Source organism: Acanthisitta chloris, unplaced genomic scaffold (genome assembly GCF_000695815.1).
Source record: "Acanthisitta chloris isolate BGI_N310 unplaced genomic scaffold, ASM69581v1 scaffold7201, whole genome shotgun sequence".
NCBI classification, from domain to species: Eukaryota; Metazoa; Chordata; class Aves; order Passeriformes; family Acanthisittidae; genus Acanthisitta; species Acanthisitta chloris.
This window is the reverse complement of record NW_008655396.1, coordinates 1,724-17,917: the sequence shown is the minus strand read 5'-3', so window position 1 is coordinate 17,917 and position 16,194 is coordinate 1,724. Positions and strand designations below refer to the sequence as shown.

General features: G+C 40.1%; 2 protein-coding genes across 2 annotated transcripts in view; one reads left to right on the top strand and one right to left on the bottom strand.

The window, feature by feature from the left end:
- PEX3 (peroxisomal biogenesis factor 3) overlaps positions 1-6,598 on the top strand; it is a 13,507-nt gene extending 6,909 nt beyond the window's left edge. Inside the window, exons 5-12 of the mRNA XM_009083880.1 lie at positions 272-396; positions 1,738-1,804; positions 1,903-1,957; positions 2,211-2,367; positions 3,256-3,326; positions 4,110-4,232; positions 5,397-5,493; positions 5,878-6,598. Coding sequence (XP_009082128.1) covers positions 272-396; positions 1,738-1,804; positions 1,903-1,957; positions 2,211-2,367; positions 3,256-3,326; positions 4,110-4,232; positions 5,397-5,493; positions 5,878-5,961 — 779 coding nt within the window. The 3' untranslated portion in view covers positions 5,962-6,598. The remainder of the gene's footprint in view (positions 1-271; positions 397-1,737; positions 1,805-1,902; positions 1,958-2,210; positions 2,368-3,255; positions 3,327-4,109; positions 4,233-5,396; positions 5,494-5,877) is intronic.
- Positions 6,599-7,579: 981 nt separating this feature from the next.
- Positions 7,580-15,198, bottom strand: FUCA2 (fucosidase, alpha-L- 2, plasma). The gene is made up of 6 exons (XM_009083878.1): positions 14,988-15,198; positions 12,955-13,294; positions 12,126-12,336; positions 10,630-10,820; positions 9,344-9,452; positions 7,580-7,737 (listed from the first exon to the last, which is right to left on the bottom strand). Exons 1-6 carry the CDS (start codon positions 15,196-15,198, stop codon positions 7,597-7,599), a joined length of 1,203 nt encoding a protein of 400 aa, XP_009082126.1. The 3' UTR covers positions 7,580-7,596.
- Between the last annotated feature and the right edge of the window lie 996 nt (positions 15,199-16,194).

The window sequence follows — 16,194 nt, the reverse complement described above, 5'->3', positions numbered from 1 at the left end:
TGAAGTAACTTGTATAGTTTTTATTTTTCTCTGAGTAACTTGTGCAATGTGAAAAATTATATTAATGTAGGACTTTAAATGGGACATTTTAGATGTAGCTCTAGCACATTAGCTCATGACCATCTTGGGTATGTATTGTGAAAACGTGTTATGACAACCAATGAGAGAAATGTGACTGTGTATTTAAATCTTGAGTCTTGGAGAGCACTCTCTCCCCTTGACTCACCCTTATTTCTTTGACTTTGAAGTTCTTTTCTTTCGTCTTTTCAAGGTTTCACAAGAAGCATTGTAGCTGTGTATAGTACCTGTATGCTAGTAGTTCTTTTGCGAGTCCAGTTAAATATTATAGGTGGTTACATCTACCTGGATAATGCTGCACTCTGCAAAAATGGCACGGTACGTTTCTTGTTTTGCTTCAAGGGTAGAACTTCCACTTCCTTGGAAATAAAAGGATTATTTGGTGAGAGATAAAAAGGGCATAGTTTAGGAGTATTAGAATGAAACCAGGAGTTCTTACAAGAGTGGGAAATGTAGAAGCAGTAGTAGAAGTAAGATGCATTGATGTCTTTTTGGTAGCCTCAGTTTGGATGATTTGGTGATAATGTTGCTTTACCAAATACTAGCAATATTGAAGAATACCTTTGGTCTGCATTTGTCTTGCTTAAAGAAGGTGACTTAATATCTAAATGCCAATGTGAACTCATTTCTTTGCTTTCATTTTTTGTGGAACAGTAATACTGTGTCAATGATCCAAGATATGTATGCAAATTTATATATATAAATGCTTAAGTCTCCCTAGCATGTACATTAATTCCTCTAGTTAAATTTTTCTAGGATTAAAGAAGAAAAATGTTGTCTTTTAAATTTTGAGTATTTGGTTTAACTCCAGAAGACCGTCTACTAAAATGTGTGTTGGTGGAGCCAAGCAAGGTAGAAGACTTGGGATTTGTTTATATAGTATATCTATCACTGCTCAATAAAGATAGATCCCATAGTAAGCAAGTGCCCAACATAGAGAGTGAGATCTGGACAGCTCATCTAAAAATAGTGGATAGAAACTTTGATTAGTTTCGTATGCCCTCTGTGATGGCTCCTGCTGAGAGTCACGGAACAGCATGCCAAGGCAGGTCTGAGAAGAGCTTTCATCAGGGAGACCAGGGTTGACTGAGGTCTTGCTTCACTTTGTAAAACCTGAAAAAGCTTTTTTAGAAAGGCAAGATGAGTTTGGACTGGAAACCTGTTTCCTTTCTGTTATTTTTTTCAATAGAACAGTAGGTTGACAGGGCCAGCTCTGAGGCACTCCACTGGAGCAAATTGGGATCCTGTCTTGGTTCCTGAAAACTTCTTCTCTGTCAAATAAGCTTTTGTTAAGTTTCAGCATAAATAACTTACTCCATTAGGTTTTATTCTTGGGGTGGTGGATGGTCTAGTTTCACCTGCAATGCAGGTTTTTAAGAGGTTTTTCTGTATATGAATGAAAAGTGAAAGATTTTTCTGTGCCACTGAAGATAGAAGAGAGATCTGTATAGAAGAAAAGAATACTAGAGGACTTAGGAAAGATGCAGGGATTCATGGCAGGAAGAGTCAGAAACTACAGAGTTGCATGAGAATGGGAAAATCCATCTGCTATAGGGTATGATAAAGATTAAGAAAATTGGTTGCAACCTGTTTGAAATTATTTTTTCATTGCCTCTGCTGTTGACATGTTACAGAACTGTTGGTTTTTTTCCCCCACAGACACCACTCGCTCCCCCTGAAGTCCAGCAGCAATATTTATCAAGCATTCAGCACCTTTTAGGAGATGGTATGGTGCTTATTTTGAGCTAACTGCACTTACAAAGTTCTCCATTTTCCAGACTTGAACAAATCATTAGAATAATTTTGATGCTTTCCTCCTTTTAGGACTGACTGAGTTAATAACCATTGTTAAACAAGCTGTGCATAAAGTTTTTGGAAGGTAAGAGCCTGTGTTTCTCTGTGGCTAGCTTTAAGTTGTATTGTGATGACTTCTCCCAAAACAGTGAGTTTTATTAAAATGTAAAAAGAAAGGGATTGACTTTTCCAAACCAGTGTTTTTATTATAGCAGGCTATGTCTGTCAGTCAAAACCTGTGTTGTAGATTGGGATCTTGTTACTTGTGTCTTGCTGGTAGGAATAGAATGCATTGTTATTCATTTTGCAATCAACAGTGTGGTCTTTTTCCTTTCCAGTATTTCCCTTAAACACACCCTGTCTCTTCTGGACCTGGAACAGAAACTAAAAGATATCAGGGAAGTAGTGGAACATAAAGATTCAGATCAGATTGCCTCTTACTCTCCCTTATGTCATTATCTGATGCCAGATGAAGAACACCCCTTGGCTAGCCAGGTACTTGTTTCAGTTTCTTTCATCTACCTGTTTTCATTCTGCATGTTTGTTTGTTTTTCAGGGAGGGAAGGGTGCATGACAGTCAGAGGACCATGGCACATGTATCTTTGATAAATGGTGAAGCCTCTTCCATCATAAATAAAGTGTCCTTAGCTCTCTAACTTAGGCAAAGTTGTATTTTCTTCAGATTTGATTGAAAAAAGGTGTCATCCTCAGAATTTCAGCTTTGTGCTCAGAAACACAGCCCAGTTACTGCTTGTAGCCCCTGACAGAAGCTGTGACAGTGCAGCTTAACTCAGCTCTGAGCTAAATTGTATCACTTGCACTTGTGTCCCAGCAAAGTTCACCGACTGTTGTAGTGTCTTGGCTGATGCACAAGATGATGGTTTGCTGGAGTCCTTTGTTGCTTTGGGCTGGAAAATGAACAGGATTCAAGAGAAAGGTGTATCTAATCTCAGTTGTAACATTAATTTCCTAAGTTTTGTGAAGGTGTTTGTCTCCATCCACACCACAGGTTGGAGAAAACACATTCTGTGCTTGGTATTACACAGTGTAAAGACGAAACTTGGGCTTCAGCCTGTGGCTCCGTGCACTTATGGCTTTAACTTAAGCTGATACATTGGGTTTATTTCAGTTTTGAAGGTCAGAAGTGGAAAAACACCTTGCTCAGTTTCTTTGGTATTTCCTGCTAGTATTGTTTTCAGTTAAAAAAAACCCACAGTGACCACTTAAAACAAATTATAAAGAAACTGATTTAAACAATATTCTCTTTAGATCTGATTTGTATATCTTGACTTAATTCCATGATAGAAAACTTCTCTATGTCTACTCTTACTCTTAGAGTTAATGATGGAACTTAATAAACAGTGTCTGCCTTTGCTTTTCTAGGCCTATGGACTCACAGAAAGAGACATTGCTACAATTAAATTGCTGAATGAAACTAGAGATATGCTGGAGAGGTATGGAGAAATATCCTGTATTCACACTAAAGTCTTCCTCACAACTCTTGTTTATGTAAGATGATTACTTTTCTAGAAAAGCTGACAACTTTCTGTTTCTGAAATGTGACTGCTCTGTACTAAATGTTTATATTCACTAATTGTAGGCTGGGATTTTCCAAATTTGGGAGCTCTGAAACTTATAAATAATAATCCTGCCTTAGTGAGATATCAGGAATGTCCTTCCTAGTCAGACCCTTTATCTCTTCTTCACCCTTTCTGTAGTCAGCAGGACCAGAGGAGTACTTCTCTTCTGCTAAAGCAGGGTAAATTGAGAGTAATGTTGTTGGATTTACCTGCTTTGATAAAGCAAACACTGGTATTGGCTCATTGGAGTTTATTTTTAGTGCATGGGTTTGAGAGTGGTCATCTGGGTCCTTTTACCAGAGAGCTACCCAGGTGAGACTTCTGTAATAAACACAGGATATGAGGGAATTGAGCCAAATGTCAAACCATTCTTACCATTTAGCTGCTAGAGATCGGGAGCATTTTAAGATAAATCTGTTCTATGTTAGTACTTAGTAAGAAATAGAAGTGAGGAATGTTTTCTATTTGTCTGGGGTTTAGTAATCTTAGGGTAGAGCTGAGGTTGTTGAGGGAGCTGATCTTCGCTGAGGTGGCTGTGCACTTGTCTGGGTCATAGATCTTCCTGGAGGGGAGGCACATCTGTAGCACTGAGTACTTGCAGGGTTTTTAGTTTGAAAAAACAAACCCCAGGAATCAAACTGGTCTTTCTTCCTTCAGTCCAGACTTCAGTACAGTTTTGAGCACTTGTTTAAATAGAGGATTCAGTCGACTGCTGGACAATATGGCAGAGTTTTTCAGACCTACCGAAAAGGACCTCTCTCAGAATGGCTCTGTAAATAGGTAAAGGTTTTCTTTGTTGTGGTTCTCATGTCAATAATGCTTTCAGTCCATGGTGAATTATGAAAAAGGTATTGATTTTCCTGCCTTCTTGAAGTTCTTATGCTGGAAATATTACTCTGCTACTTGCTTTTCAAGAATCACTGCACTGTCCTCACTTTGGTCAGCTAGACAGCTAGGACTATTGCATGTTTGTTCCCACCCATGAAATTGCTAGAATATAGGTCAGCTATCTTTCCCACTGTTACTTGCAGATCTAGAACTAGAAATCAGGTGACCTCTACCTTCCACTTTTTGCCTGAACACTGTGCAGACATTGCCTTAAGGGCTAGGGAGGGTTTACCCCACTGGTGGTGACTGCTGAAAGATGTGCTGCAGTAGCTCCCTGTGAGGAGCCTTCCCTCGGCTGGGCAACCAGCGCTCTGCGCCCCAGGCACCCTCTGACTGTGGTTCTCGAGCACAGTGGGTGGCACTGCCAGGATCCTCCAAATAGGGAGCCAGAGCACACACTGAGCTCTAGGATCTTCACTGTTGTGCTGAGAAAACATGGTAACATTCAGGGTTTTCTACATCTTTCTAGAAGACTGTGTAAAAACAGCTTTTATCTTGAAGTTAACTTTGGTTTTAAACAGTGCAGTGAGTGTTACAAACCCAGAAGCTGAGTTCAAAACCTTGAAATATTATTTCTTAACTATTGAAATTTAAAGCCTTGAATAATGTGGGCTTGTGTATGTTTATTTAGTAACTAATTACATTCAGAGTGTCATGTTTTTATTTTAAAAATATCACTTAAAATTTCTCAAAGGCTGTAGTTTGCCTGTCTGTCCTAAGCCTAGTTCAGTTTGAAAGTGTGAGATTATAGAGTGGCAGTTCTATCACCTGTCTACATACAAACATGTAAAGACTCTGGCTAAACTCTAATTCTCTTGCATGAGAATCAAGTGTGAAACTGTGTGTAATAAGAACACCAACTGAAATTTGCTTCTAGTGCTTCTCTGTATCAAATGAAAGGCTTTGACAGGGGGAAACCCCTTCATCTGTACATTTTAGTTTGCAGACTTCCAATACTTACTTTTTAAGCAGTAACTTAGAATTCCAGTAATCACAGTTTAGTTGCTTTATCAATCTCAGAGCAGGTCTAGGTCAATATTTTTTGTTCTGTTCTAGTCTTTCCAGTGTCAGTCTTCCTTTAGCCAAGATAATTCCAATAATAAATGGACAGATCCATTCAGTATGCAGTGAAACACCCAGTCACTTCGTTCAGGTAAGAATCTTCTTTATTTACATCCCAATTAAATTTTTTTCAAATTAACATTGCATATTGCTTTTTAATAACTTCATTCTGTTTAATTTCAGTGGCTTTAAAAAATTTGGATATAATTGGTATAGTAAACTTGTATTGTCCAAAAATAAGAGTGTTTTTCTAGAACCTCTTTCCTCTGCTGAACTGTGCAGAAGCACAGAAAGGGACCTTGACTTGGTTCTACTTGCAGTTCTGCTCCTAAACCTTTCCAAAGCAAGAAAATTGAGTTGCATCTCTGTGGGAGTGCCAGGGGCTTTTCTCATGATGAATTCTGTACTGCAGCAAAACCAGAATACTGGTGGATGCATTCAGTGAAGCAAATTTAGTTTTTTATGTTTCTTCCAGGATCTGTTGATGATGGAACAAGTGAAAGACTTTGCTGCTAATGTTTACGAAGCTTTCAGTACCCCTCAGCAACTAGAGAAATGACCTGCACATGTTTAGGAATAGGTGGTGTATTTATAACGAATCCCTTGTGACTACTGATGGCTTGGGTTAATTCTGTAATGGTGTAGGAGTGGCAGACCAGCAGGAAGAACACTCTGAGGAAAGTGGGAGTGAGTCCATATTTCTTCAAATAGAATTATATTTCAAACACCCATTAAAAATATTGTTGAAAGAATCATTGTATGTAAAGACTTTTCTATTTAAAAAGTGGCTGAACTCTCCTGTAATTCATTTGACCTTTTTTATTGCATCTACAAGGCACCTGGTGGCAGTACTACAACAAGCTACTGAGAAACCCATTTGTTTGCCTGGGGTGTTTGGAAGAATTTTGGGAAGAGCTAATGAGAGTGATCTTAGAATAGCACAGAGTAGCAGAATGAATTAAGGCTTTTTTTCTTCTTCTCCCCCTAAATTTTTCTTTATAAAAAGGAAATTTTTTTCCTTAGCTTTATCCATGTTGTTCCAAAGAGCCTCTTGATCTTCAGAAAGCCTTTGCCAACAGAGGCATCTTCCTCTTGAACCAGCTGGGGGTGTGCTCTCTGTTACTTAATACTAAAGGAATGTGGTTTTTTAGCTGTTCTCATGTTTATGCTGTTCAAACAGCTACACTGTACACATTGCCCTGTAAATATTTTATCTTGATTTGTATTAATTTTGAGCCTGATTGTCTGTATTGTAATAAAATATTTTAATGTAAAATTCATGTGTGCATTAACATTACTGGCAGGAAAGGGAATTACCTAGTTTGGCCCATCGCTCAAACTTAAGACACAACTGAAAGAATAAATTTAAGTTATATGGTAACAAATTTGCACTTATTAACATTACTCAGGAGAAATAAACCTTCGATCTCTACACTGAAACAGAAACAATTTGTGCTTTTTATTGTCCTTTATCTTCCCCTTTGCAAACTTCACATTTTGTGTCTGTCCCTACAACTTTTGGCACATGAGTTTGGAAATTTTTCAAGCTGGGTGCAATCTACCCTCTGCTTAAAATGCTGTCTCTCTAAGAGTAGGAACATGCAAAATTAATGACTTCCAGGATGAGAAATGATGATGTACATATGCATTGCCTCCATGCACCTGTGATGAATTCCTAAGCCTTACAGGCCTGTTCCTGCAGCTGTTACCCTGTTCAGCTGAAACTCCCAGCTGCCACTTGTTGCACACACCTGGAAAAGTTTATTCTTTTCTCTAAAACTGTCAGTTTTAACTGTGCAGTTTTGTGGAACTGAGATTTCTTACATTACAGAGGGTGTACAACTGACCTATGTGCATAGTGGCCTGAGGTTTCCTCTTTCTCACAACTACAAATCTCTAGTGCCTGCTCTTCATGTAATTTGACCAGAAACTGACTAAAATGAGTGGAGGGGTATATACCTGCTTATTTTTTTCACACAAGTTCAAAGAAACAAATTGAATGCAGAGGATTAACTATCTAGTGCTAGGCATCAAGCAAGGTTTGTTCCATTCTACCCTTCAATAACAGCCCACCTTTCATCAAAAGAGTAGATTTATTAGTGTTTATCAGTCAAGCAAGTAAGTTCAAAACCAGTGATGAGAAATGGTGAAACATGAGCATTCCCTGCTAGCCAGGGCTCCAGCAGAGTAGGGCTCAGTTTATGTCAGTCAGCTGTAAAGTCCAGCCCCACTGACAGGGCAGTTGCTTAGGAGTTAATGGAGGTAGAGCTACAAGGATTCCCTTCTCTCCGAGTGCAACCCATTTCAGCAGTTCCTTGTAGCCAGCCAGCTGCACCTGAGATGGAAACACACACTGTAATTAGAACAGTGCCTTTTCAAAGTGCATATAATTGCAATATTGACAAAATAAGTGTTGATCCATAGCTACCTTACTAACCAGTTATCCTTAAATGCCACTTAACAGCCAAGTGATGATCATTGACTGCAGTAGGAAAATACTTGCAAAGTAGATATGCAAATAATAAAGGTAGTCATGTTGGGTCTTGGCACATACTTAGGGCCGTAGAAAGCGAACAAACACCTTTCAGAAGTATTTGGGACAGTATTTAGGTCTAAACAGGGATCTAGGTGCCACAGTACAGAGCTTTGTATCATCTGTCTCTCAAATACCCACTTTTGTGGTGGGACTAGGAGCCATGAATGAGTTAACCTGAATAACCCCTTACACTAAAAACACACAGGTTTATAGCAATTCACATCTATAAACCAACACAGACTAAAAAAATTAGCAATAATATGTGTGACAATAGAGCTCCCACCTTGTAGAGCGAGTTTTTAAAAACATTATTTTCAGCAGACATTATCTACACGATGCCATTGGAAACGTGGCATACGCTTATAACATTCCTTCCTTCACTTACTTACAATTTTGTATTGCTCTTGAAACTGGTTTTGCTGAACAGTCAACAGTTCAGCATCTCCAGGCTCAAAAACAGGCCAGCTGGTGGCATGCTGGAGCAGCTGAAGACCAGTCTCTACCACTGAGCACCAGTACTCTGTTGTGCACACAGAGCCTAACTGCCTCTCCAAAATTCAAGATGCATCTGCATCACTTCTGAAATGACTCTGCCTTATCACAGAGCTGTTCTGGCACCAATCAGACTACTTTCATATGGAACTAGACCAGATGCAGCAGTCCAGAAACACCCTTAATGCACTTCAGCACCTAATGGACCAGTGCATGAGACCAGAACAGAGCTGAGTCAAAGCAAATCTCCCCCACATAAATGCACAGAGCTGACAGGGAGTTCTGCTTCATTGGATTACACTACTTGCTAGTGTAGGTTTGGCATCAGTGTCCTCAACTTCTGACTTCCACTTGCTGTAAGGATGCACATCGAGGGTTGCAAAGACTTAGAGTTTAGCCTCCCTGGGGAACAAAAACCTCTGCATGTGTTCCCTTTGGGCAAGGCTTTGACTTGAGACAACTGCACCACTGCAGCAACTCCCATATCACCAAAGCCATGAGGATGCTATTTATAAAGGAAAGTCATGCTGAGTTAGAGTCTACTCAGGAAACAGGAGGGGCAGCACAGTTTTTTCCCCTGCTACTTGGCCTCTTTTTACGATTCTTAGTCTGCAAGCTAGAACTTTCCCCAGCAACACCTCAGTCTAACTTTGTTTACTGGAGAAGAAACATCCCACTGGGAGGACTATGACAAGGAGGTCCCAGAAAAAAAAACATTTTGCTGGGTTTCTTCCAGCATACTCTGTCCTAAGAGCTATGCATTCCCAAATATGTCAGGAACCTAAACACGATGGAACATGACAAATCCTGGAGAGGAGAGTGTGTGTTTCTGTTTGTGTGTATTTGTGTATGTATATGTGTTTGTATGTTTGTGGCTCTCTGTGTGTGTGCCTGTGTGTTTGCTGTCTTTTACCTGTGTTTCTCCAAGCTTAGCCTGTGGCTCACCAAGTTCCAGAGTCCCAGAGACTGGCCAGTTCAGGAAGATAGCATTGACTTTCCCTTCTTTAGGGCTGAAAGTATACCTGGTTGGAAATGAGCAACAGAAATGCATGTCAGTTTTTCCTTGTAAACACATAGAGCGCCTTCCAAGACTGGAAAAATGGATTTCAAAACTCAGCATTAAATTACATTTTCACACCCATAACCATCTTGTTAGATGATCTATACCCTTTGTGAAAGTTTGTTGCAACAAACCAGAGGAAATGGAGACTATTAAATAACTGAATTCAGAGGTAAACATCTGTAGTAACTCCAGCACACATGAAACAACTCAATGCTGCTCAGCCATATAGGAAGGAGGTACTTGCAGGACAGGGGGAACCATTAACAGATAATTGTGGGTTATGTTCAGGAAAACATGGCAATTCACATCTATCAACAAACACAGACTAAAAAAATTAACGAGTATGTGTGACAATAGAGCTTCCACCTTGCAGAGCTAGTTTTTGAAAACATTATTTTCAGCAGACATAATCTACACAATGCCATTGGAAATGTTGTGGCATACGCTTCTTCCTTCCTTCATTTACTTACAATTTTGTATTGCTCTTGAAACTGGTTTTGCTAAACAGTCAACAGTTCAGCATCTCCAGGCTAAACCCAGATGGCCAAATCTTACTGGGAACAGGAGTAAAAATGCCCACTGAGACAGAGAAGAGGGTCAAGCCCAAAACCCTGATGAATCATTAAGGCATTACAGCAGCTACAAGTCACACAGGCAAAGGGGAGTTCAGAGACTGGCTGTGATCAGTGACCAAACAATTGCTGTTATCTTCCCATGCATTTTTACCTGAAGAAGAAATGCAGAATATGCTAGACTGGTTTCTAGTTTCTTCCTCTCTAAACATCAAGTACTCCTTTGTACACATAAACACTTCATAGCAATTTTATATTTCCAGATTTGTATATTTTTTTTTTTTAGTTTCTGTTGCAAACTACACTAAAAGCACAAGATCGGTAATGAAAATGCTTGCAACCTTCAGCCTCAGCATCTTCTCAAAACTACAGTCTCTACCTATTGTTTTAGACATGTGCAGTTACCTAAACTGACAGAGGGGTTAATTTCACCACACCACAGGTTGGAGAAAACGCTTTCTTCGCTTGGTATGGCACCAAGATGGTGATTTCTGTAGCATCAATTCTCATTTCAAAGCTTCACATATATTGGTGCTGCTTTACACAGCCTATTTTTTTCCTTACCACACTTGTGGTGTGAGTGAGTCGTTCTGTGCTCTCCATGGTTTTGTTCCATAGATGGCTTCTCCGTTGACCTGCAGCCAGGCACCCATCTGCCTCAGGCGCTCCTCAAATATAACGGCGATGCGACCATCGTGAGTGGGCCCGATATTCATCAACAGGTTCCCTCCACAAGACACTGTTTCTACAAGTTCCTGAAATGTTTTTAAAAGCACAGAGCATATGGTTACGACTAATGAAATGACACATTTGAAGTAGTTTCTAAAGTCTGCCCTACTGCTTCAGAACAATGAACGGAATGAGCTGTGTCACTGCTGCACACTGAGACTTCAGGAGTCATCCCAACCGTCACTACAAAACTTAAGTTCCCATAAAACAAAGCTTTCTTGTCAACTTTTATATCAGAAACCAGCCCAAAATACATTGTTGCACCAGCATGTCTGACTGAATTCACATTAGAATCAGATCCTACAACTTTTTAACATTTTGACTTCTGCAACAATGTCATGAGGGTTTTACTGATAGAACAGACACATGATTTCTCTGCACCATACTACAATAAGGCTAATAGTTGCCACTTCATCTTTATGGAAACTTAGAAGCAACTTCTTCCTTCTTCCTCTGTTTGATGCTCTCAGTATCTTACAGAGACATCTGTAAAACACAAAGTAGCCTTCCAGAGAGTGTATAAAATGTGTGTTCACATCCACACTGCCCTCCAAAGATCATGGACTGAGATGCACAAGTCTGAGGAACAGACAGCTGCAGATAAGCTACTGAATGAATTCAAACTTGCTGCCTCTGGAAAGGTTATTTTAATTTGAAATTGTCTTTTGCAAGGACAGTACTAGAAACAGATTTGGATTAAACAACAATAACAATCAATCAATCTTCCCCTCACTAGCTGAATTTTGCAATTAAATGCATTTTTCTGAAAGACTGATCAGCCTGCCTTTTGTTCAGTTTTCCTAAGCTTCAAATCTTTTTTAATACCTTAGGCTAGCAAAGGGAATCAATGTTCTACTTACACCAGCTGTCTGCACCTCCTAGTGTTTACCTGTATGTCTCTAAGGAAAGTTTCTCACTACAAGGTAAAACAACTATTGAGTCATAAACTGTTTCTAGCTATAAAGGGGAGAAGATGTAGCCTTCAATCAGGAGTTCCTAAACAGGAACTGTAAAACTGCAACTGTTTGCTTCTGCTCCACTGAGACGTGCAGTTACCAGAAAAACTTAGTAGAAAAGGTAATTATGAGGCTGTCCAGATCAGTCCTTGGCCAGTTACTCACAGGGGAAACAGCTTCTAAGGAACTAACTGAATTTTTACTAGATAATCTCTCTCTTGGTCATTTCTATAAAATTATTAAGGATTACATGGATATTCCATCCTGACAGTGTTAGGGTGCAAATGAATACAATGATTTGTCCATAAGTGAAATGTTATATAGCACTGGGAGAGAGGATGGGAAGTTGCAGACAACTCCTTTGCCCTGCTGTACCTTCACCAAGTCCTCGATGGTGAGGTAATCGTCAAGCTGTGCGTTCCTGCGGTACCCCCACGACTTCTTGTCGATTGTCATACAGTTCTCCCACTTGTGAGGCAGGAGGTGGCCAGGGTTATACCGGTCACTGCAGGTGTAGAAGCCTCCATGAGTACAGATGCTGCCAACTCCCCAGCGGTCATTGGTCACAACTGTGTCCCGGACTGGGCTGGGAACAGAGACATTCCATTACGTGTATTCCACAAAACGCGGTCACAGCCAGCACAATCCCTTCCCACACACACCCCTCCCAGGAACTAACATTCTGGGTGACTTCTGTACTAGTCATTTATTACAATTAGATTAAGTGCAATGTCAGGAATTCTATTCTCATCCTCTGCTAGTAAAAGCTCCAGATTGGCATTTCTTCGGGAAATACGCTCCAGACTTTCACAGGAGGTCTGCCACAAATCAGGCTGCACTCCACATCCACTGCCAGATCTTCAGTCTGCTGTGACAACAACGTACCCATATTCTCAAGCTGTCCTGCTATCCTGTGTTTCTGTGCAGTAGCAAATACTTATGGAAGACCATGATTAGGCAGAATAACCAATACCATCTTAACTGATTAATTTGCAAAAGTGTTTAAAAAATGCAAAGCAGTCTTTTTCTAAAACAAGCTTTGATAGTTCTAGGGGAGATGTGAATTCTCTGTTTCAGGCAAGTTTGTATTTTGTTAAGTCCCTTTAAGCAGAGGTAACAGGTTCCACAAAATAAACAGAAAATGAAACAAACTAGGCACAGAACAGAATTTCAGATAAGGAGCTAAACCAGCATCGTTATGTACCTGTCATTATACAGCCAAGCCAAGAAACCAGTGCTGTTCCAGTAAGTATCTGGAGCATTTCCATTCCCATCGGACCAAATTATTTCTGGCTGGTATTTGCTCACAAGTTCATAGAGTTCTGGTAGTGATTTACTGGTTGGAAACTTTCTTGTCTTAAAGGCATTGGTGGCATCCTCAAGGAAGAGAGGATTAAACCATTCAAACAGGGAATGATATAACCCAAAATGCAAGTCAGTCCTGTTCCTAACAGACATTGCTAGTTCAGCAACAAGATCTCGCTTTGGTCCCACATCAACAGCATTCCAGTTCCAAGAATACTTGGACCCCCACAAAGTAAATCCTGGAAAGAGAAATGAGAAAGAGAAGCAAAGAAGAGAAGTTATAGTTCCTCTTTCTGGAAAGTGGTTTGGAAGGGTGTTGCAAAAAATAAACACAAAGTAATAAAAATTTTATATATATAGATATATATATATATAGTTATTGTGGTGTAAAGTGTGCCTGTAATCTGTTCCTGCATGATGATGGTAGTCATCGGAATACCAAGTCAGATATGTTTATGTATTTTTTTATACATACACATATGCATTTATATTTTCCAGTTCTGTACCGCTTAGGGTAATTATTCTTTAACTATTCACTCCACTCATATGTCCTGATTAAATTAACTAGACAATCTTTAAGGCTGTTTCAACACAAACCGTTCTGTGATTCTATGAAATTAAACAAAAATATAGCAGCTTTCAAGGCATCTATGTCAAATGAGAACTGTAAATACACAACAACTGGAAGATAAAACTCTCAGTTGCAGCAAGCACAAGCTAATATCATTTGCATTCAAACACTGTTCTCTTCTGTATCCATCTTATGCAAATGTTCATTTTTCATTTGTCTTGGTATCTATAGCAGCTTGGTCAACTACTTGGTACATGTATATAAGCAGAGTGCAAAGGCTCCTGAAACAGTTTATGAAATATCAGCATTAAATATCAGGAGGGATTTGACAATTCAGACATGCAGCAATCCAGCATATGCACTTACAAATACTACTGCACTGCCGACTCAGACCAGTGCCAGGGGAGCTCCACTCTCACCTTCAGACTGCTTTATACTCATTGCCTCATAAATCTTGCCATATTTTTGTGAACTGGATACATGCAATTGTACTGACTAGACAAACAAGCTAAAAATTCATGCCCAAGGCTACAGGACAGACTGAATAAATCATGGTTCTTTGGAAGTCACTGGGAATTTCACCACAGGCATCATCAAGATTTATGTGTCAGAGCAGAGATTAAAATTTACAAGTCAAGAGCTGCCAGTCTTGAACCCACATCTCCCCAAAGACCAACAGCATTCATTAGATGTACTATCACATTGCATCTTAGCATTTTATACTTTCCTTGCTACCAGATTTTCTTCTAGCAGCTTTCTCCTTCTCTGCTTTTCTCTGCAAAGTATCTTACAATCACAGTGCTAAAAATCAATTGTACCTGTAAAGTGGCAGACCTGGTACAAGGTTTTGGCTTCTATGCATTGCATCAGAAAGAGTTATACCATGTGTACCTTCCTAACTCTGAAGTTGACTCCTGGAACGTAGTCCTAAATTCCTGGGGGAAACCTACAGAGCTCATTAACTGCCTGCACACAGCAGCTCTCCATATGTTAAACAGTGCAGAATTCACTTTTATGGTTATTTCAGCAATAAAGTGCACAAAAATAAGAAATTAACTATGGCTACTGCAGGAAGCTCAGCTGCTACTACCACCACTTCAGGCTGACTTACCTACAGCAAGAGACCAGTGTCATAATCTATTGCTCCTCCTATGTCAGCTTCATGGCCACAGCTTTTGTGTAAGACTCAGGAAAGCACATGCCCATTTCTTGGGTGGTTTGTTTCCTCTTTGGCTGTGGTGGGGCAGGTAAGCCTGCCTGGCTTTCTCTATCTCTCTGAGCAAACAGCAAAGTCACCTGTTTTTCCCTCTTCTGTTGACATAAATTAAACAATTACTAACATTCACAAACCTTCCACTTACCTTCATGATGTTTTGAAGTTAGGACAACGTATTTTGCACCTGAAGCCTTTAGAATGTCTGCCCACTGGTTGGGATCAAAGAATTCTGCTGTGAACAGTGGCCCAAAATCATCGTAACTGAAGCCAGGTGGGTAATTTGCCTCCATAAATTTCACATAGGGCTCTCTCTTTTCCTTCTGCCAGTACCACCTACAGAATACAGAACAAAACATGTCTGCTGACATATTTTTAGACAAAGATAATAGAACTGAAATAATCAACTCCTATGAGTTAACACCAAGAGGCAGAGCCATTGCAGGTTCACGACACTGGCAACAAGACAAAATTCTTCCAGAACAGTATTAATTATCAAAGATTTCCATCTCTCTGTCCTATTTGCTCATGCTCTACATCTTTGAATCACTCCCTTTTGAAAAGGTCCCAGGATTTCCTTTGAAGCAATGAAAAAGCAGCTACATTTTGAGAATGACAATCTTGTTTAGTACCCAAATCCCAAAACTACACTGGAGAGCACATGCAGACAGTCCTTGCAAGCAGCTCAGGTGGCATGAGAAATGCTCTTTTCCTGGACTAACATGGCTCACCCTCCTCAAGCCTCACATATTAGCTATCAGGCATCACTGCTCTGCACCCCACACTGCAACTACTGCCACCCACAAACATGTGGGCCAGCAACTTTACTTCTCCTCCCATCTTGAGTCCTCTATGCCAAATGCAGCTGGGTGACCCAATGCCCACGGGCCCAGGGCAGGAGAGAGCTGTGACCAGTGTACTGCAGCCACTGCACATGTGAGGCTTGGAAGCAAAGGTGCCCTACTAGAAGGCAGGTCCTCCAACAACCACCTGCCCCTGCAAGAACCCCACACACTAAAAAATGCACCTCTGTCACAGGCTCTAACATACAGGTAGACATCTACCTACCTACCAGTGCACATGGATTTAGCATCTGGAAGGAAAAATAAGCTGATGATCTCTTTTTGCATCTCACCTCGCAAAGATGGGGACTTCCTGCACAAACAGCCTCATTGCTGGAGGCCTTCTAAGAACAACATATGATGTGACTGCTACTGCTTATAGAGAAAAGAGTCTGCAAGCATTCACCTGACAACCAGCAAAAATCCTGCTGGCAAATTTAGACATACATGCAAACACATTGTAAATGATTGTAAGTGAAGGAATAAAACAGACAAGAATCTGAATGTTTGAAA

Bases quoted from the DNA above. Each gene is read 5' to 3' on its own strand.
- FUCA2 (XM_009083878.1), bottom strand. From the start codon at position 15,198: ATGTTTTGTTCTGTATTCTGTAGGTGGTACTGGCAGAAGGAAAAGAGA. The intron at 10,821-12,125 runs GTACAGCAGGGC...AAAACATTTCAG, and splicing joins CCATCGAGGACTTGGTGAAG to GAACTTGTAGAAACAGTGTC. The intron at 9,453-10,629 runs GTAAGGAAAAAA...ATTTCCAACCAG, and splicing joins TCACTCACACCACAAGTGTG to GTATACTTTCAGCCCTAAAG.